The sequence below is a fragment of the Protopterus annectens genome, chromosome 3.part0 (assembly GCF_019279795.1).
Source record: "Protopterus annectens isolate FY-2018-M chromosome 3.part0, PAN1.0, whole genome shotgun sequence".
Taxonomy (NCBI): domain Eukaryota; kingdom Metazoa; phylum Chordata; order Ceratodontiformes; family Protopteridae; genus Protopterus; species Protopterus annectens.
The window spans coordinates 553,337,740-553,360,264 of NC_056731.1; the positions used below are offsets into that span (position 1 = coordinate 553,337,740).

At 39.6% G+C, this 22,525-nt stretch overlaps 1 protein-coding gene across 5 annotated transcripts in view; it reads left to right on the plus strand.

Annotated features, from left to right (window-relative positions):
* LOC122796474 (tRNA selenocysteine 1-associated protein 1-like) overlaps positions 1–22,525 on the plus strand; it is a 632,772-nt gene that overhangs the window by 53,599 nt on the left and 556,648 nt on the right. For 3 of the 5 annotated variants that reach the window (XM_044064977.1, XM_044064980.1, XR_006363980.1), the window contains exons 2-3: positions 4,224–4,265; positions 4,364–4,461. In XM_044064977.1, coding sequence (XP_043920912.1) covers positions 4,224–4,265; positions 4,364–4,461 — 140 coding nt within the window. The remainder of the gene's footprint in view (positions 1–4,223; positions 4,266–4,363; positions 4,462–22,525) is intronic. The other 2 variants (XM_044064978.1, XM_044064979.1) reach the window with 1 other exon arrangement.

The window sequence follows — 22,525 nt, forward strand, 5'->3', positions numbered from 1 at the left end:
CACTAAGGGCTTTTCATCCAGAAAAAAGGAGGTCATTGTCTGTACTCATCCCTCATTATAGAATACAACGCCCCAATTTGGTATTTACCTCTCAAGACGTCTGCAACAACTGGAAAGGCCGCAGAAATACCTCACTAAAAGAATCACAGGCAGATGCCCTACGCTGACCGCCAAAACTCCAGCTATAGTCTGTTGCATATCGTCTACTCAGAGGCGATCTCTGCTTAACATACAAGGCCATGTCAAACCCAGAGCTGTTGGACATGCTACACTTAAAGAAATCCCAATTCCTCAGAGCCACACGCTCCAGGGATCTAAACCTTGTCATCACAATAAACAAAACATGCCGGAGGGATAGGTTCCTGACCCAGACTCTGGAATAGATTGCCCATACATGTCAAGCAGAGTGCCTCTTTGTCCCTCTTCAAAAGGAACCTTGACGATTGGATGGGAGAAAGGAAATTCACCCAGGGATCACGTCAGTCGCCCTGCTAGACAGAGGTCCAGGGAAGTAAATAGTGTGGGAAGAAATAGCCAGGGAATTGTTATGGCTAGGCTTGTATAGGCCCTAGGGCTGATAGCCTAGTACCAACCTATGAACATATAAGATCTCAGCTGAGTAGCCAAGCCAAGACCTCCAGCACCGTCTCTGTCCAATCATTGCTTTGTGTCCCTGCCCAAGTAGCACACACTGTGAAAGGCTGGTACAGGTTTACTAGCTATGCCCCCTTCTGCCCAGAAATGGTAGTTTGACCAAGAGCAAGGCTATTGGGAGTGGCCAATGCAGTGTCACCAAATAAATATGCAAGTACTCTCAGAACATAAATATGTCTCACAAATATCAGCCACGAACAAGAAAGTAATCCATATATAATCACTGTAACATCAGAGTTCAAAATCACAGGAAATATTGAAAACAATATTGCAGGACAGTCTCAAAGAAAGAAAAACATCTAAATTAAGATTTGCTATATTCCTAAATACAAGACAGTTACGCTATTCCCTAGTAACTTCATCCATGCATCTAGGTAGATGTGGTGAGTGATCCTGATGTTATCAGGTCAAAGACAAATACAGAATACTCAGTCTCGCTCAGAGAGTTCTTAAATTAATATGTCAAATATTACTGCTGAAATTAGCTTGCAGAATGACATCATTTCTTGTCATCTGACTCTATCCCAGGTAAAATCCCCATTGCTGAAAGCTAGCAGTATTTAGCATCTATCTGTGAAAATACATACACAAGGGCTTTTGTCAGATCTTTGCAGATCCTGGAAGTCCTAAAACAATAAAACACTTCCAAGGCAATATGGAAAACCTCTCTGGTACAGACATTGTCTCCTGCTGCACTGAAACTGAAAGATAACATCCTTTTATTGTGTGACCATAAAGTAATTTAATTTCAGTTATTTTTTCTGAAGTTAACCTCTTGTGTTCCAGTTTCCATTGTAAAATACACACATCTAAGCAATTACAATAGTGTAGGTACATTTCTATCTTATTCCAGTACGGCATGCTGTGGTTACATTTTAGCTTGGTACTTTACAAAATGTGTCTTCAGCACACATGTTTATACAAACCATCTTATGTGACATACAGTTCTAATACATTTTTAACACAAGCATACGAATCCTGTTTATATTCACAAATGACATATAATTTACAAAATTCCATATAGCTGGGCTGGCAGCATCTCCTTTCGTGACAGCGTGCATGCAGTTTTTGTTTTGACACTGTGAGTTTGTTGTATTATTCCTAACTTCTTATAAACCAAGTGACAATGTATTATGAGAATTGAGCTATATAAGTAATACAGTTTGAAACAGAATGCAGTATTGTATTTATGTACACATTAGTAGTTTTTGATACTTTTATACAATTTTGGGTTTGGAAAATAATCACCAGACTAAATAATGTACTTTATGACTACATTAAATTCTACATTATTTCTATTGATTCTCAGTATTTCTTTCCAGCTGTCAATCTTTCATTCTTGTGTCACGGTTTCTGATGTGTTCTCAGACTTCATGAATCAACTCTTCCATTCATTAGTATCCACAGATGGTTTATCTTCATAGTTTTCTTCAACGTTGTGCAGATTATTTTAAAAATAGTTGTTTCTGGGTATTGGAAAAAAAAAATCATTTTCTAGTACAGATTCTGTGTGATTTATTAAATGCAGGACAACACTTCCTGCTTTGCTTATACTGACACAGTTGCAAGCTTCAAACCATAGACCTGGAAGGAACCAGACCACAAAACTTATAAGTTTTCGTTCGTTTAATAAAACACCACGAACTTCATCAGAATAAATACAAAAACTTGAAGCCACCCTTAAAATACTTGTCATGTGCAGAAAATCATCCAATGACAAAATGCTTCAAATAAATTATTTAAATAGTCATTATGATGCCATGAAAATTTAAAAATACACTACAAAATTTTGAATGTTGCATATATGCAGAAATACAAAAATATATACTTAAAAAAACATAATACCATACTACTAAACAGTATTCCATCATGTAAAGCCAATTTTATGAACAACTATATTAAAGCCTTTGTAACTGAAGAAAACACTTGATGTTAATAGTTTCATTTAGACCTGGAGGGCAATCTGCTGTTAAAGCTGTCTGCCATTTAGTTTCCCTACATTGTAATAAGACTTTAAAATTACCCACCAAAGGACCACAAGTTACCTTTTCTAAGACAAAAAATGTAAATTTCTTAAAATTGTGACATAATATAACATGTCATGCCAGTGCACTATTCCTGTCTTTATTTCTCATTGCCAGAACATGTTCGTAAATCCTTCTACTTAATGACCTGATGGTCTTGCCAACATAAAAACTGGTACAGGAATTACATATTGCAAGATGAACAATATCCACAGAATCGCATGTAAACCTGTCTTTTGCTCAAATAACTTTCTTAAAATGTTTCAATTCAACAGAACCTGAGTTGGCTGTGTATCTACATTGGTGCAATGACTGCAAGCAAATGTCCCAAGAGGGTCTTTAGCCCCATTGCATAATGTCTTGGTGGTGCTTTCAAGTATGCTCCTTATATTGTGTACAGTTGCAAGCTTGAATAAAAATTACACAGTTGTTTGGACTCCAGTTTGAATTCTCGCTTACTTTTACAACACATTTATTTGTTTACTTATTGGCATTTGTTTGAGGATGATCTGACTGAGTCTGCAGTGTGACCGGTTTTTCCTGGAGATCTGGTTAGAAAAGCCTCATGTAATGAAAGTGTATGAGTACAGGTGAAACAGCTGTAGGAAAATTACTAGAGTAAACAGATTACATGTGTATATTCAGTAAGTAATCAGATTCACATACATTATGCATATTACAGCAAGACAGAATTGTGTGAAGAATCATCAGATTCATAAACATATGTGAAATATCAACAAGATTGAAAATTACGCTACATCTAGGAGATACTGACAGTTATTGTGAATTAATATTTAGATCGCATAAGGTACATCTAGCCAGAGATATTAACACTTCTTGAAAAATTCAGCGCACATTCATAAGCAGTATAGTAAATAGCAGAATACAGCAAGGCAGTTTAATGTTATGATTCTATTATTGAGCGAGTGCTCAAAGTTAAGAGAGTCTGGCTAGATAGTGCAGGGAGTGCAGGAGATGGCAGGAAAGAGAGTAGAAAAATCCGCAAGAAAAATAGAGTTGGAGAGGGCAGGAAGGATGACGTGGAGAGGGCAGGAAAGATGACGTGGAGAAGAAAGAAAGAAAGGTATAAAGGGCTTGTCCTCAGCATACAGAACAACAGTATACAGTTACAGTGTGAGTGCAAGTAAGAGTAAGGTATGAGGAAATAAAATCAATACTATACATGGTGTAGAACAGGAGCAGATGTTATTTAAAGATGTTACTAGCATTTTGTTTAAGAGGTAGAGTAGAGATATAGGAAAAGTACACAGAGTCTCCAGAGTTATTAAATGTTGTAGTGTATTGAAGAGGTTTGTGTGATTATTGCACATTTTCACATGTTATACCTTAAAACTGGGTGCTGCTGCATCACCAGGTTATCTAATTACTAGATTACATTTCTATCAACACCACTTTGTGTTACCACTTCAGAACTTTTACTGTCAGTGAAATTAGTTTGCTTAAGATCTGGATCTTGCGCACTAAGAATATTTAATCGCAGCAGATCTCTTATTAGAACTGATGCTTGATTTCATCTTCCTTTAGTCAGATGTGTGTTTTCCAAACGGTTTAACACTGGCAATGAAGGTAAGCTTATGATATGCAACAAATCTTATGCATATTCTAGTATCATCCTCATAACTGACTCTTATTTTTTAAATTGGTTGTTTCTCTCTCCTTTTTAGCTGGAATCGTACATGGATGAAAGTTTTATCAAACGGGCCTTTGCTACAATGGGTGTGATGACATTAAGCATAAAAGTAATTTCCAACAAAATTTCAGGGTAAGTATTTGCATATTCAGTTTGGTAATGACTTTTAATAACATTCTATTTGGTTGCTTACATGTTAAAAACCGCTTTGGTCAGAAACTGAATGTTTTATTTGATCATTTATGTAGTACTAATTTCCCTGTATCACCCTAGGTGGTTAATAGATGCTGTAATTTTTCTGCTCCAAAATGGTCTCATGATTAAAGCACTGCTATGGTCAGAACCGAAGAAGCATACATTCTTTATCATATCTTTATTATTTATGTGTTCATGTCTTTGCATCACTTTAAAATAAAAATCAATAACATTTGTTAAACAGGTAAGCCCACTGGACAAAAATTCACTTTTCAGGGCAACCTGGGAGCAATGTGTGGTTAGGTGACTACCTCACAGTCAAATGGAGACTGTGGGGAATCAAACCAAGCACTGCTGCATGGTCCAGGTCTAGCCGCACAAAGTGTTACATGTGTTGTACCTATGTAATTAGTATTATTTTATAATTTGTTGTATATGAAGATGTTATAATGGAGGCTGCAGTACTGACATGATTTGTTTTCAGCTGAGTACCTTCTCTGTGGAAGCTGCATATCATCCCTTTGTCCGCTGGGGTTTTGATGCATGCTTTTGTTTCTTCTTACATCCTAAAGGAGGTGCTGCAAGTGGACTGATTATGTCTGAATTCCCTACAGATTTGCATTCTGTTTGTGTGCCCTGTGATGTGCTAGAACGATGTTCTGGGTTAAACTGTTTGCCTTATACCCGCTCAGCTAGCCTCCAGCTTCCTTGCTACCCTACATTGGACTGAGCTGGAAAATGTTGTAGTGCACTTAACTGTCCAACAACATGACATGTTTTTGCTCTTTCTTTTGCATCAGGTCATTTGAGCATTCTCTTTGGAATATTGTGAGTTGCTGCCTAATTAATAAATTCCTTTAGATATGATTTGTACTTTTTTTAATTACCGAGTTCTTTGGTCTATGCTCTTTGCCATCATCTAAACAACCTTAAACATACATAGGTTCATAGGTAGATACTAGGCTATTGGCCCTAGGGCCTATATAAACCTAGCCAAATGGTACCCTGGCTTTTGCCACCAAAGAAATTTATTTTCTTGTGCCCCTGTCAAGCAGAGCCACAGAAGTGATCCCCAGTGTGAATTTCTTATCTCCCATCCAATCATCAAGAGTTTTCTTGAAGAGTGCTAATGAGGAGCTTTGTTTGATATAGATAGGTAGTTTGTTCCAGAGTATGGGAAGTCTCTGGGACAGGAATCTATCCCTCCAGCATGCTCTGTTTATTGTGGCGACAAGGTTTAGGTCCCTAGAGTGTGTAGCTCGGAGTGATTAGGATTTCTTTGAACCATGTCCAACAACTCTGGGTTTGACATAGCTTTGTATGTTAGGCAGAGATCGTCTCTGAGTAAGCGATATGCGACCGAGTAAAGCTGGAGTTTTTTGAGACTGTCTGCGTAGGGCATCTATTTAAGGCCGGTAATCCTCTTTGTGAGGTATTTCTGCAGCCTTTCCAGTTGTTGTAAATGTCTTGAGAGGTACATACCAAAAGGGGTGTTGTACTCTATAATGGGTCTAATGAGTGATTAGTAGAGGGGAACAATGACCTCTTTTTTTTCTGGATGAGAAACCTTTTGTGATGAGGCGTGCCATGTAGAAGGATTTCCTGACTACTGTGGCAATGTGTTTCTCAAAGGAGAGACTACTGTCCACCTGTGTTTCACCTGCAGAGTGAGTTGCTTTTGTAAAGGAGTAAACCCATCAACTAAAGCTGTATCATCCAACTCCATTCTCATACTTTGTTCATCCACATTTCAGGTTTCCTAAGCTGTTCACTCATCTGAGCCAAAATGCTGGCTTGTTTCTTCATAGTAAGCATGGAACTCATGTGACGAGGTTTTTCCTATAGACTTCTTGTTGTGTAGGATCTTTTGGGGCCAGTAGTCTTAAATGTGCAAGGTAGTAATGCATGTCAACTAGAGAGAAAAATTCTGGTAGGAAAAATAAAGTTGAGTAGGGAGTGTGTAGCTGTCATTTACGAATGAAAAGTAATCATTGTGTTCAAATATGAAGTGGGAAGAATTGTTGCAGATATTGTCCCCTTGCCAACTTGTAATCAGTTATTTGCACTTTGGTGCTTACTCGGATAAGTAGTATTGTTTAAAGCTTGTCATGAAAATACAAAAAAAATTTATTTGCCTTTCACCTGGTTGTTTACACATTTCATTCTTTTTTTTTAACACTGTATAATTGGTATTATTAGTGGATGCAAATGTAAACAAATTCCAGCAACATGACAATGCAATGGATGTTTGAATACTCTACTGTTGGTTTTCACTCCCTAAGAGAAGGAGTCCTCATGTAGTTTTAGTTCAGCCTCCATAGTTTTTCAAGTCTTAGGGCAAAAAGAACAGGAATGTAGCGGGCTGCAATAGCCTTTAATCTGAAACAGTGTGACAGAATTAAGAAAGGTAGATATATCAACCAACATCTGGTCAGAATACAGGTAAGATGTTACTGTGGGGTGACAAAGTAAGAACACAGACATGGACTTCAGCTTTGTGGCCATGCCTACATTTTCAGGATCTTGTGTTTTCATATGCCTTAACAAGCCATGCAGATTTAAGACACCTTCACCGGCATTGCTGAATCCATGTGCCTTGATTACCTGTTTCTGGATCTCAGCAGCTACAGGTAGAATGAAATGCAGCATCTTCCCATTGTCATTACAAGCATGGTCTTGTGCTTCCTCCATTCGCTGGATATTCTTTGGGGTCTTAAATGCTTCAATGACCTCCCCTAAGGCTTTCTGGACTTGCTCCACTGTGAGGTTTCATCACATCTTTTCACACAGTAACCATCTTGAAAAAATACAGCGTCTCTGTTGGTAGCACAACAAATGAAATGCAGGAAGAAATCTTCTAGTGGCTGGTATTGCTGTATTAATCCAGAAAGAGGCTCGGGTGGGCATTTCCATCATTTACTGAATCTGGATCTCAGAATTAATATGAGAGTTCCCCTTTTCAGTAACCAAAATGTATAAGCCTTCAGAATGTGTTTCTTTAACAGTTTATCAGCCAGGACCTGTTTCCAAGTTCAGATTAGTCAAGTTCCATGTATCACTCTCCTCAGCTGTGGGAATGGTGGGGGGAATGCTCAGCAGTAATTTTCTGTATGTCCTGTAGCCATGCAGGTGCTACTAAAGTTTTGTCATTTGTATGAAATTCACACTCTGAAGGATCATTTGTTCCTTTAGCACACCAGCAGTATAGATTCTCACTTCCTTCTGGCTTCTAGAGGCTGTTTTCTTCATTATATGCATTCTCTGCCCATTTAAAGCAGGAACTATAAGACTCTGAGAAGAGGAGCAGCCACACATTTCCTTCTTGAAGGGCTGTTTTGTGAGCATAGTGTTACTATGCAAAGTAATTGCATCATTTATGGATGCTGGTCAACAAATATGGTTTTAGTAACATAGATTTTCTTTCCTTATTTTTTGTCAAGCTACGGGTTATAAGATGTGTCATGTGCTTGGATAAATAGTGAGAGGGCAATTGCGTGTCCCATAAGTTGGGCAAGTAGCAAAATGTTTAAGTAATTGGATGGGGGTAAACAGCACATTTCATTTTACCTCGTGTTTTACACAGTTACTTGTCTTTTATTCCCACAATGTTATGAACATATTCATACCCTGAAAACGCCTTCCACAGATCCAGTTATACCACCAAGCAGTGTTGACTTCAAACAACGCACAGGATTAGAACAGCTGCACAGGCAAAAACAAATGTTAGTTTACCTTTTAAAATTGACTGTCAATAGGTTTAACAGTAATTACCCTTCTAAATAGAATTCGGAAATATTCCTCTTAAAGAAAAATGTGCATCTTGCTTGGATTCACTTGCTGTCATGAGCCATTTGCATTTGATCCATAACTTTGAAGGACTTCTGATAGGTGGTTTTTGTGATTTCCTTCTCTAAAATCCTCAATTCAGTAAATTTCTGAAGTGTCAACTACTCCAATGTTTGGGGTCGTGCACTTTTATAGAAAGTGCATATTATGATGTTCCTTCAGGACTAGGAATATGCATTCAGCCTCTACAGTCTGCATTTCCTTTTTGTCATTCAGATAAGATGGATCTCAGAATTAATATATATTAAGAGAGTTCCCCTGTTCAGTACCTGCATAAGCCTTCAGTGTGTTTCTTTGTTTAACAGTATATCAGCCAGGACCTGTATCAACACTGTCATTACTGTCTGCGTAAGGATCATAATATGAAGTACTGGCACCAAGTACCTGTGCTTCAAGACTGCTACCTGTAGAAGAGGGAGGTAGAAGTGTGAAAGTGTACATCACCATAGGGGATGACTGTCACTACGGAAGGTGCCCAGCAAAGAGATGAGTTGAAGGGTCTTGTTTTTAATGATCTTGGTTCGTTGTCCAATGTTGTTACAATCATTAGTTCACCAGTGGGAGAAGTTAAGGGATCCAGAGGGTAGATATTCAGTGCTTCACCCAAGTCAGAGATAGGGTGGCCCTTATTTTTTTATGAACTATAGACTCTCTTTTAGAATAGTATGAGCGCAGTATTAATACCCATCACTGGCTGACAGAAAGAAGACTGTGAAGGTGGTCTCCTTGGCAATCACCTTAGGTACATATCAGAATGTCAACACTGACCTTCCTACACTTGTTTCCAGAGCATAACTGCTTCTATGACTCTCTTACATTTGACTTTCCAAAATATGATTGTTACTGGCTAGCTTAGTTAGAGGATTTCTTGGAGTCCAATAATTGAAAAATCAGTGATCAGATATAGGATGAGAGACTGTACTACTGTATCTTCTGCCTGAGTTGTGGAGGACTTGCTGACTGGAATTCGGGAGACCTCAGGTTGTTCGCCCACACTATTTGGGCCCATTGAGATGTTGGAAAGTAGTTATTTATTCATTATCTAGTGGACTTGTCTATGCAAGTGCATGAGCACAACTTTAGGGAGCTCAGTTTGATGCAAGTGCTGGGTCCCATGTTGGCCGGTCACAAAATAGGTCTGTTTCGGTCAAGCTATTTCACATGTCTCAGTAGCCAGCACCTAACAATTATGTGCTATTTGCTTGAGAACTCACACTTAAGGTTAATGTGAAATGCTGTTGATGTAGCTAAGGATGTCTCTTCTTCCTTAATTCTTTGCTGGGAGAGCAGGTCCTTGGGATTCAGAAATCCTTACATATGAGACCGACTAAGGTAATGAAATATTTAGTCTCTAGCTTCTCTTCATGTAACCTCTTTTGGGGGATATCAGGATTATGGAGCCTAGTAAGAGGGACCTGTTGCTTCTCTGCTTTTTCTCAGAAACCAGTAAGGAACCAAGGGTCACCCCCCCCCCCCCATGGTCACTTTCCAGAAAGGTGTAATTTTTCTTCCAGTTTGGAAGCTATTGTTCTCCCTCTTCTAAGAAGGTGAATGTCTTCTGCAAACCATAGTGGATTGAGTGACATCATACCAAGGCATCACTGGCCAGATAACTGTATGAGATCTTCAGTCCAATACATAGATGATAGTTATCCATAGTCTTATTCGCTAAAAGAGAGTGCAGAGCCTTAGACATAGTACTCAGGAAGGTCTTCTCATGTTTCACTTTGGGACTTTAGTCTGCCAACCCTCTTTCTCGCTTGTATCAGTTGGTAGTCCTCCTTTGTGAACAAGGCTGTGAAACATTTGAGGTCTTAAACAAACCTGGGACAAAGGAGAACCTTGAAAAGACTCTGCTTCCACATAGATTGGTATACTTTTGACTGTAGTAACATTATAGCCAGAGCGCATATTCAGGCTTGCTGAGGTGTGCAGCTGCTGCAATGGCATCAGTCATTCTTTCTCTTCTTCATGCAGAGCCATATATTGGTTATCCATTACCCTGGCAGTTTTCTCAGATTAGCACCCTCCTCAACCCAAAGATAAAGACCAATCTCAACAAAAAAAAAAGTCAAGTTAAAGATTAAAAAAAAGGTATTTTACTCTGAATTGTGACTATAACAAGCTGCTTATTACAGTTTCTAGCAGTCTGAGCACCACAAATGCAGTATTGATATTCCTTAAAGAAGCCACAATATCACCCAGGACATCTTACTTGAATGGTGCTACTGCACTTGCATCTGATTGGAGACTGTGGACTGCACCTCCTAACAAATTGCACCCAAGGTATCCACTTCCTTCGATCTGCCATAATTACGGCTGTGCCGTCATGGATGACAAATGGCAGGCCATTCTGTATTCCGTGTCCCAGACTGACATCCACTTTGGATAGACTTCTCAAAACTTGATTGAAGAGCCAAAGAGAAAAAACCTAGGCATTGGCCACAATGAAGGGTCTGTGTGATGCCTCTTGATTGCCTTTTCTTCTTTTTTTTTTTGTCTTCCCCAGCATATTGTGATGAACGAGAAGAAATGCATTCTTGACATGAAAAGTGCACCACATACCAGGCAGTCATACTTCTTTTGGTTTGGTCAGCTAAGTGCCATGGAAGGACTGTTTTACCAGCATAGCTGTAGTTTGTGGATCATCCTCATCATACTTATCATCCTCATCCTCCTCATCCCATTTTGTACCTGCAGTTAAGGTGTCTTGTCAAATTGTTGCCATCACTCTTTAATTCAGTGCCACTTTTCTGTCTTCAACAGTTATGCCTGACCGTTAGAGGTCTTCTTTCACACAGTCCATCTTTCTGTTTGGCAGATGCCCTTGTTTCCTCTTGCCTTTTTCATCTCTGTCTCCTATCTTCTTCATCAGATTGTATTTTGCTTTTCTGCACGTATGCCCAAGCCATCATAGTCTCTTCTGTCTAACCTTCTTTGTAATTGGAGCTACTTGTGACTTTGCTCTAATGAAGAATGTCATCAAAATTAGTGACAATCAGACACCAATGTAGGGATCTTAATTTGTACCATAGTATGCAGCCTACCGGTTGTCTCGGTCTCTTCATCTCTGTCACTTTTTGCTTTCTCAGATGCTCTGTCTTCACTGTACAGGTTTCTGTGCCATACAGTAGTAATGGTCACAACACTGTATTGTCCACCTTTACTGTTTTGGCAGTCCTGATATATACATTCAGGTTCCCCATTACCAACACCAATTCCTCTTACCCTGTTTTATCTAGCAATCACTGCCTGAATGCACTCTTTTCTTCAATATTGCAATGCTGGTGAGGGACATAGGCTGATTATAAATATTTATGTCCAAAATGAAAGAGGTAGATACACCAAGACAATCGAAGTCAACCACAATTGTATATCACAGCAACACAAATTTATTGAATAAAGTAAGTGCTTTCACGTCTGCCAGGACGCTTCATCAGACTTAAGTCTGATGAAGCGTCATGGCAGACGTGAAAGCGCTTAGTTTATTCAATAAATTTGTGTTGCTGTGATATACAATTGTGGTTGACTTCGATTGTCTTGGTGTATTTACCTCTTTCATTTTGGACATACATATTACTTTCTAGGAGGTGATACTTTACCCTGGATTGTGTTATTTATTTTTTGCTGATTATGAATATTGCCCTATCCTTACATTGGTGTCGGATTGTCACTAATTTTGATGACCTTCTTCAATGTCTGCTGAAGCCTCTCTCATCATAATTCCCTCACCATTTGTGTTCAGTTTTCCTGTGGCTTAGTAGCCTCTGTATCTCACACAAAGTGGCTTTGCTGCTTTGCCCTTCCTTCTTTTCTACTGGGTACGCTTCCAAGCTGCATCGCATCAATGAACCTATACTGAGTGTAGCAATCTTAAGCTCATGTTTAACAGGGTGATTGATTTTACATCAACAGAATTATCACAGGTACCCCAAGATGAGCAATTGGATACCAGCCAGCCTGTAGCTTTTTGACCCAGGACTGCTGGGCTTTATGACAGGCACACAAACAGGCCAATAGGGGTACATACAGTCCTCCCAACATTAACATGGGTCCCTGGAATAAATTGGAGAAGGCCAAGGTCTTCAACCCATCGCCAGCAAATATTCTTTGTTCATTTTGGTGATATTAGTCAACATGACCCAATCACCTACTGACAATGTTTGCCATGTTGAGTGGCTAGCTCTGACACTGCATTCAGTCTGTGATCTGTTTTCTTCCACATTGAGGATATTGCACACCACAGCTGATGCCTAAATTGGTTGGTCTATACAGCTCTTCAACTGAAATTCATGGATGGCCACATCTTAAGGTTGTTGCATCTTTCTTGCAGAAAGGATTTCAATTGGAGATCTCACATTGTCTTTAGAGCTGTTTAATCAGTTTGTGTCTACACCACAATGTAGTTGTGGACCTTCCTCCTCCTCCTCCTCCTTCATGGAAAGAAAATGTACCCCGCTTTTCATGCTCCAGAGTGGATGGAAAGAATTCCATCCTGTCTGTACCTCAGAGACTTCAGCAGTACTTCAAATTCTGGATGGCAGTTCTTTAGTTAATCATGTTTCTTCTGCAGCAGAGCGTCTAGGTGGCAGTACTAGACAAGGTGATACTTTTTGCACATTTATGTATGAAGTATGAGCAGAAGGTTCTTTGATTTGTTCTGGGTGAGCTTCACTTTAAGTGCAATGTGTTTGGTTTCTGTATCCTCTCTATGGTGTTCAGTATGGTGATAACCATTTGGGTGTAGGTCTTGCAGGAGAATTAATGTCTTGTGTTCTCCTACTTGGAAAACTGCCTTTTGGTGACAATATCAATGGGCTAAATTTTGCCCTTTCTCTAGTTTAAGCCTTCCTGTGGTTTCAGATTCTGTGATTCTCCAACTGAAGTTTTATGTGTACCCAGTTGAGAAGATTGTCATTGGTAAAGCAGAGTTGGAGACACTTCACTGTCTGTCATTCCTGCCCACAGAATGGTCCTTGGGAGTCCTAGTTTTGGCAGTCCTAGAGATGGTCTAGGCTGAGATACTATTGCATCTCTTGGTCTTTATCATAACCACAGACTGCAGTTTAATTTTCATGCATGTGGATGCAGGTGTTCTAGTGAGGAGTGCGGTATAACTATCCTGAAAGCTGCCACATTTTTGTAGAACTTCTTTGGTGTTAGCTCCTTGCTACCCAAGTTATGGACAGTTTCCACCACTGTTACTGTGGGTCTTCCTTTCCTGCAGCTTGAACCCATCACAGGTCATTATGATCGATATTTCTGTAGTTGGTTTGGAAGCTTAGCTAGGCTAATTACTATATTTTCATGCTTCGGATGAGACATTAAACCAAGGTCCTCTCTACTTCAGTTGGTGGTTGCGCAGGTGGATGTAAATAAAAATCCCATGGCACGTATTGAAAAGAGTAGTGGAAGTTCCCTGATACCCTGGCCAAATTTCCCCTAGTAATAAAAAAAAAAAAAATACTACCTTCCCTGAAAAGAGGCCACTAGCCCAGTAAATAAATACTTGAACAGTGTCCTTCACCCTACAGGCCTTGCATTTCTGGACAGCATTATAGCCCTGTTGCTTTGGTGAGACAACTACACTAATGTGTGGTATGTGAATAAACAGGGCATCTCTTGCTGTTTACTCCTTGTACAGGGAAGTGGTGCTGCTCTTTGTCATAAGGACCCAAACAGATCACCAACATTTTTACTTCATACCATTGATCTTTAGAGTCTTTGGTGCACACACACACTGGGACAGGAATATTAATGTAAGCTAGGAGGTCATGACTGATTTTTCAGGGTGGGATCTGCTTCAGTGGGTGACCAGCTTTATAGCACTTGCAAATATGCGTGTGTACAAAGCAATCCTGAAATAAACTGTGTGTTTTTAGAATCTTTTTAGTGGAATACATGTTAATATTCTTGTAAGAAAAACAAATCACTTAAAGGCCATTGGGGGACTGCTACATACTAGGCTCATGAGTAGTTTATTAACTGTTTGTTTTTTTTTTCCTTGAATTTTCTTTCAGACTCGTCTGTGAGCAGTGTCACTCAAGCTCATGTTTTGGTCCAGTTGTAACTCAGCATTACTCTTCTGTGGTGCGAATAGATATGCACAACTGTAGATAGTCCTTTCTTATTCTTCAACTGCAAATAGGCAGTTTATCATCAGATCTCAGTCTAAGAAAGTGTCATCTGCTGGATGACTTTCTGAACTATGTATCTTTGAAAATAATGTTGGGGCTGTTTTCTTTTGGGGTGAAGTGACACACTGGTCCCAACCATTAACTTGCATTAAGATTCATGTCGTTTTAACATCAGAACAGCTACAGCTTGCATAGTTTTTGCTTTTATACCTGCTATATTTCTAAAGGGTAAACAGGCTGGAATAAACACACACGAGTTCTACATTCCTTCCAGCAGTGTTATTTGCAATGCTTTAAATGCAAGTTATTCTATACTTTCTTGTATACCAAAAATGTACATAGACTGTTTTTAACTGTATGTGTTTTGTGACAAAACTGCATAATTTGTCCTACTTTCAAAGAAAGTTATGTTACACAGAAACACATTTTTCTTCAAGTATCTGTGCATTATTTTCTAGATGACACATGGAAGAATATTGTTGCCATTTTTACATGGAGTAGCACATAAGCAGTTATAGGTCTGTTGATGGCTCTGTCTGACTTGCTGGGCATAGAGGTGTGGTTGTCCAATTATTTTTTATTGGAACTATAACTTTTAACTATTTCTTTCCTCACTAATATCATGCCATTGCTTCAGAAAAGAACATTCTCTGGTGATACCATTTTATTTCACTTAAAGGGCTGTGATATGATTAAAGGACCATTTATTTGGTTTAAAAAAACTGGAGCTATATTTGTCTCGAGTAGAAAGAGAAATTATACGTACAGTGCAGTCTTCATGCATGATTCACAGTGTTGGTCTATAGTGATTGCTTTTTTTTCTATATTTGAATATAGAGTCCATCTCTTACAACCCTACTGTTTTTCCTTTTAGCCTTAAAAAGGTTTATATCAAGAATCACTAGTAATCCTCATACAGCAAGTTTCTGCTTATATGGTCGGGCGTTCTGGGTGGCCTTGCTGGATTCCTGATGGGTTACTATTGTTCTGAGCTACTACATTGTTGATTACATCAAGAGTCAACCAAGTACCAGAGTTTCTGGTAAAATACATAATCATATCCATTATGTGTGGCGACATGCGTGAATGGGCGTTCCTTTGTTGAAGGTTGTGCGTTAGGCCCAGCAAGTCAGCACGTAAAAATCTACTGCCAGTCATTAGCGGACCGGAGTTCCGCTGTGGCGACCCCTAACCGGGAAAAGCAGAAAGACACAACAACATTGTGTTTAACTCTCTTATCCTTGTTTCACAGCCTAAGGGAATTTATATTCTATAGTATAAATCCATTAATCTACTATACTTTTCCTCCTAATACATGTCTGATTTTACCTCTTTGCATCTACTCAGTCCTGTATGTGAAATTGTATATACTTGATTCCACACTGTCTATTTGTTTTTAAAGGTTGTTCAGCCCTTTGGATCCATCTTAATTTCATGTTCTTTGTTTTTATTCTTGATGTCTGTCACCTCTTTCAAGTTGAGGGAGCTTGTCAGTTTTCCAGCTACTTGTTACTGATATTTGGCCACTAACAACAATTCTCCTAACTGTTCAGCCTAAAGTCTTTCTTTTCCTTCTTGACACCAGCTATGTTTTCTTTCTAAGGTCCAGTTTTTTTTCCCTAGAATCTTCTACTAAGTTATTTAAAGTAATTTTATACATGACCAGAAAATATGCTCCCAGTTTCCCTTCTGTCCCATATAACTTCTCAAGCAGTTCTGGCTGATTGCTGAGAACATTTTATGGTATTTATAAGTTTTTCCAATCAAATATTCAGAATTTCCTGTATAATGTAGCCTGCTTTGGTATCAAACAGATTTCATGCCATTCTGTTTTCTAGTAGTTGTCTGATCATTTTCCCCATTCTTTTCTTATTTTCATTGGACCCCCCCCCTCCCGTGCCCCATTTATTGGTCTGAAGTGTTATTTTTTTATGTGCATTCTCTGTTCTTGCCTCTAAGTAGTTGTATTAAAACTAGCATTGTGTTCTATAACTAGGAGACATCTTCTCTATTTCTAAAGCAGAAGATTGTGTACATCAGGATGGAACTGGGCATTTTTTTTGCATCGGTCATTTCTAGTTATTCTACCCCTGGAGAGGGACCAGAAAGTCATGTCTCTATCAGACTAAGATCGTCATGCCCCTCTTGGGCCTTTTCACTGCTACAATCTCTCTTTGACTTTTACACACTTGAAGATATATGTCTTTTTGTTGATTGTGAGGTGTCACTGTGTACAAAGCCGTCACACCTTCACAGGCCCTCTCTTGATGTCTGACTTTTCATCGGACATTATAGAGTTGTAGACTTTCCTCTCCATTCCCTGAATGTGCCTTCATTTCATGCAGTAGAATCCATTTCACGTCCTATTACTTCACTAGCAGGCTTAGGAGATTACTTGTTCTCTTCCCTTGTTCGATAAAAGTGGTTCTGTTTGGACTATGTACTTCACATAAAGCAAAAACAGCTACAGTTATGGAATGTATTCCCCATCGTAACAGCTCTATTGGGGTATGTAAGAATGGGAACCCCCATTACAGACAACAAAGCCATATTGATGAGATATGCAGACAGTGTTACATGTACTAGTCCCCCTTGTACAAAGAGGAGATGAGGATCTGAAAGTAGAACACAGAAGGTACATCATCTTGCTAGTTCTCCATTTCCTGAGAAATGTTAATGTGCAGGCAGACTCCCTCAAGCACAGGCATTTCCATCCCTCTCTGCTGATGCAGTTCCATCTCTCTGCTGACACTGATGATTGTAGAATTTCTTCTGGACAGGTTCTTCGTGGTGACTGGCCTGCTTAGCTCATGGGAGAGTGCATTCCTCAACATGTTCTCCTCATTTCAGCAGGGCTAGGGAGAGTTAATGGTTGATGCATTCTCTCTAACATAGCAAAGTGTATTCATCTACACCTTTCCCTTTTGGTTTGTGCATCTTCACAACTCGGAGAAAACAAAGCCTTGCTCTTATTGCCCAACGATGACTGAGAAGTATGTGATTGTCAGGCTCTTGGGTCCTATAGTAGTGCAGGAAGACTTTCTTGTCAAAATAAGGTTGTTCCCCTTCTTCAGTTTGGCAGCAGGCAGATCAATCTCAGGTCCTCACTCTCATCGTTGGATCCCTTGCCCCTGCACATCCTTCCAGCAGGAGTCTCTGAAGTGACTGAAGCTGAACAAAAAGCCATCTGCATGTCAGATGTATTCTCGTAAGTCACGTAACTGGTGTACGTAGGGTCTCCACTTGGGTGGAGAAGTACCTTGTTCTGCCTCAGTCCATTAAGTCACGGAGATCCTGACCTGTGTTAGATATCTTCATAATTTTGTTTTTCATTCTGCTGTACTTGTTTCTGGTATTTTGCACATCCTGCCCTTGTTACCCACAACTCTGGCTAATAATGCATCTTTGTAAAGTAATTCTTCCAAACTTTTGAAGATCCTTTCTCTTTCTTGTGACTTGACATTTTTGACTAACATGCTTTCCTATCCTGTGTTTAAATTCTTTCTTTTTTTTTTTTTTTTTTTTTTTTGTTAATAAGACATGCTTTGTAGAGATCGCCTCTGCTTGAAGGATCACCAAGCAGCAGGATATCTTTAAGAAGCTGGCCTTGTCCTTTCACAAAGGTCAGGTGTCTGATTTTTTTTTTTTCCCTGAACATGCCCTTTCCGATATGATTTAAAGCACCTTGACCCCTAATTGGTTTGCTGCTTACAGAATCTTTCCATTTCCGACTGGTGTTTTCTTGTAGTGCAAGTGAATTATTTGGTTCAAACTATTTCAGCATGGATGCTTCAGTTATTCATCGTTTAAGCATTTTGGTGTTTTTTTTTTCATTTGTGATCTTGTACTATTGCATATCTTGATTCAGTAATTCCTTAATGTTAAGTTTGTTTCTGATACATTCAGAATACACTTCAAATGATATTGTCTTTATAATAAGAAATCTTGTGAGAACCTCTTTATTCTCTTGTGGATGTATTTGAACCACTGATCTTACTGTTTCAGTTTTTTTTTGTGGCTTTAAGCCATTTTACATTAAGGCATGAACCATGCATTTCACATTGTTTATACTTCTGTTCAGCTTGAGGTAGCTCCTTCTCTGTCTTTCCTGTAGCTCACTGAGGCTCAAATTGTGTTCTTTGGTCTGATCCCACATTGTTATGCTATCATGTATATCAGTATCAACCCCCCTCACTAGATATGCAATAGCTCATTGAAACACTCAACTCCTGCTGAAGTACCTCTTTATCTTTCCAAGGTGAGTTAAGAGTACAGCATGGAGCATTCTTTTTCAAGTCTAGTTTGGCAGAATCCCTGATTAATCGTAATCATCAAGAAGTAGTGAAGAAGTCTAATTGGGTTTCACATGGACTGTTGTCTCCTCAGGATGATCACTATAACATTGATTATTTTTTTGGTAAGCTTAAACTAGGATGTGATGTGAACTTGATAAAACTGCAGCATAAGAGTGCCACTTGTCAAATGTTGGAAAAACAGATGCAAAATAGGTTAGAGGATGTTAATTGGAAGATTACTTTGTTATTGATGTCAGGTTAGAAGTGCCACCTTAACTGAAGGGTTTTGCTAATGGTACAATAAGTTGATTTGATTTGACTGAACTTTAAATAAGCACCTAGTGAGCTGTAGGGCATAAAGCATGTTTTATGGCAGTTAATAGGATTATGGGCTGGATGTATAATACAGCTTAACATGGATGCCACCTATACCAAGGACAACCACAAGGCCTTCTTCAGCTATATCTGTAATCTCACAAGTGCTATGTGGCAGTGCACCGACCTAATGATGAATGACACCATCTATACTGAAGATGAAAATGTGGCAAACCTGCTGGATGATAAATTCAGCTCCAACTTCAACACAGTCCCACCCCCAAATATCTCCCAAGAAATATCAGTACTTCCCCATCTGTCACACAGGAACAGTTCTTGAAAGCTCTCCAAAAAGCCAAAAATACTGCATCTATAGATCCTGACCGTATGCCTGGATGTATGAAACTTGCCTTATCCATACCCTAACTGTTCAACCTCAGCCTCCAAACAGGCTTCATACCAAATGAATAGAGTACAGCAGCAGTCAAATCTCTGCACAAGAGATGGCCATTCACTGACCCAGATAACTATCAGTTCGTAAGTCTAACCTGCCTTATATGTAAAATCATGGAAAGACTTATTGTGGAATTAACCAATAAAGACATAGGAAGTCTCCAAACATTGGACCATTCCCAGTTTGGTTTTGCCAAAGGCAAGTTATATTTAATTAACTTTGTGGACGTTTTCGAAAAATTCACCAAAACAATAGATGAATGCGAGACTTTACATATTGCCTTTCTAGACCTGGCCAAAGTTCTTGGCACAGTACCCTACTCGGGCATTGCAGAAGAGCTTACTAAATTAGGAATAAACCCCTATGTCACCAGCTGGGTCACAGGTAGGACACAGGAGGTCAATACAAGGAAAACTACCTCCACAAAAAGACTAGTCACTTGTGGAGTTCCACAGGGCTCTGTGCTGTGACCAGTCCTGTTTGGCATATATTTCCCAGAAGTCCAAGCAAATGCCAAAGGTCTTTAGTTGACCAAGTCTGTGGTTGACTGCATGTTGGGAGCACTCCTTTAATCTCCAGAAGACACTGCCATCCACCAGGAGGAATTGCTCCCCCCTCCAGTCAAATAACTGGTATCAGAGTATTGGACTAAAGCTAAGTGCTAAAAAGTGCATTATTGTATCCTTTGAAAGACTGCCCAGGGGAAACTACTGTATTGACACTAAACCTTTAAGAGTTGATCCTATAGTTAGAAGTTTGAGAATATATGTAGAAAGTGACTTAGTATTTGACCAACATGTGTCTTCTGTTGTGAGGAAGTCCTTCTGTATTGCTCCTGTTATAAGGAAAGGGACAGAATCTCAGTCCAGAGATGTCATTGTCCCACTGTACTCATCCCTCATCACCATCATCATTGGATAGAATGCCCCCTTTGGTATGTACCAGTCCAGACATATGCAACAACCAGAGTACCCACAGAAGTTCCTCAGAAAGCAAATACAAGGACTAAACCTATGACTTTGCACATACCACCTCAAAACACTATCACTATACTCTGTTATAGACTGTTAAGAGATGATCAGTGCCTGGCCTGTAATGCATCCTCTGACCCAGTACTAATAGAACTATTGCACATCTTCAAGTCAAGTGGTATCAGAAATCCCAGTCTAGAGACCTCGGCCTCTTCTCTAACAAAAACAGAATGGTTAAGAGGGACATCTGCATATCCCAGCAGATACACTACCTTAACAGACTCCCCATCCAGGTAAAACAAAGCTCATCCCTGTTCCTATTCAAGTGCAGTTTAAATCAATTGATAGACATAAGGAAATTTACCTCAGGACCCCCTCTCTGCTACTAATGGATGGATGCAGCACCTAAATGCCCTGTCCTACAGCAGGGCCCCCTTTCAGTACTTAACAGTATGACCACCGAAACAGTCATTCACTAATGGGAAATACAGGAATAAAAATCATGGTAACAGTAATTGGAACATGTAGTAGGATAACATGGCTAGGCTTGAAATGGCCCTTCAGAGCAGTTAACCTAGTACTCACCTGTGAACTTAAGAATGGATAACTGCGATCATTATCCTGTTCCACCAGGGAGAATTCACTACTGGTCCAGGAAAGTGTACAACTATGTGCCACCATCCTCAACTGCAAAGAAATGGAACACATCATCATGGAACTTAATAACGAGGACATAGACTGTCAACAACCTCTGCACCCAAACCATTTTGGGTTTTGTTAAAGACAAATTTTGCCTCATGAACCTGGTAGACGTTGAACATGTCACTGATGCGTCAGACAGGGGCAAATTGGTTCACACTGTCTACCTGGACCTAGATGTAAACTATAAACTTATAAGCATCACCAGCCTTATCTGCAAAGCAATGGAACTTGTTAACAAGAACGGAGGCAGTCTACAAGCCCTGGACCTAGGCCAGTTTGGGTTTGTTAAAGGCAGATCTTGCCTGCCTGCTGAACCTGATGGGCTTCTGTAAACATGTCAGTGAAGCATTACACTTGGGCAAATTGGTTCACGGTGCCTACCTGGACTAACCAAGTTCTTTGATGCCGTCCTTCAGTCTGGCATTATCAACAAGCTATTCAAACTAAATGTAAACCCCTTTATTATGTGCTGGATAGCAAACCTGCTGACAAAACCCAGTCTTTTATGTTGGAGGCTTGCTGTCTTCGAAAAGAGTGGTTACCAGAGGAGTCCCCATGGATAGGTAGTAGGACCCCTTCTCTTTGCTGTTTACTTGTCCAGTACCATGGCTGACATCAAAGGCTTACGATTGCAAACTTGGGTCTGTCATTAACTCCCCATCCAAGTTTCAAGTTCTTCAGGAAGGGCTGTCCTGCATATAAAAGTGCTGCCTGGACCATAACCTAAAACCAAATGCCAAGATGCAGTATTGTGTCCTTGGGCAAAACTGTACACCTATGCCCCTTCCGCATAGGTGACACACCTATGAAAGTTGACTCTGCCATTACCATCCTGGACACTTTTGTTGACTATGAACTATCATTTGATTACCATTTATCCAGTGTTGGTAGGAAATCCTTTTACCTTTAGACTCCTCACCAGTGGTGTTTCTTTCAGATCTAAGGAAGTTGTCATCCCTGTCTACTCCCTCCTACTCATTGGACACATAATGGAGAATAATGGCCCACTTAGTATGCTCCTGTCTAGGCATATGATGCAGCTTTTTCTTGCTAAGATAATTGAGGGCATGACTTCTTTGATGTACACAAATTGCCTTAAAGCGTGCATACACATACACACACACACATGTACACACACTCAGTCACTCTCTCTCTCTCTCCCTGTTTTTCTATTTGCTTTAGACTCCTGAGAGGTGACCTAACTCTAGCCTAGAAGCTTCAAGGATCCAACCCTATGTGACCTCCTGCATACTGTAACAGCCACTGAAGATCATCCTACTT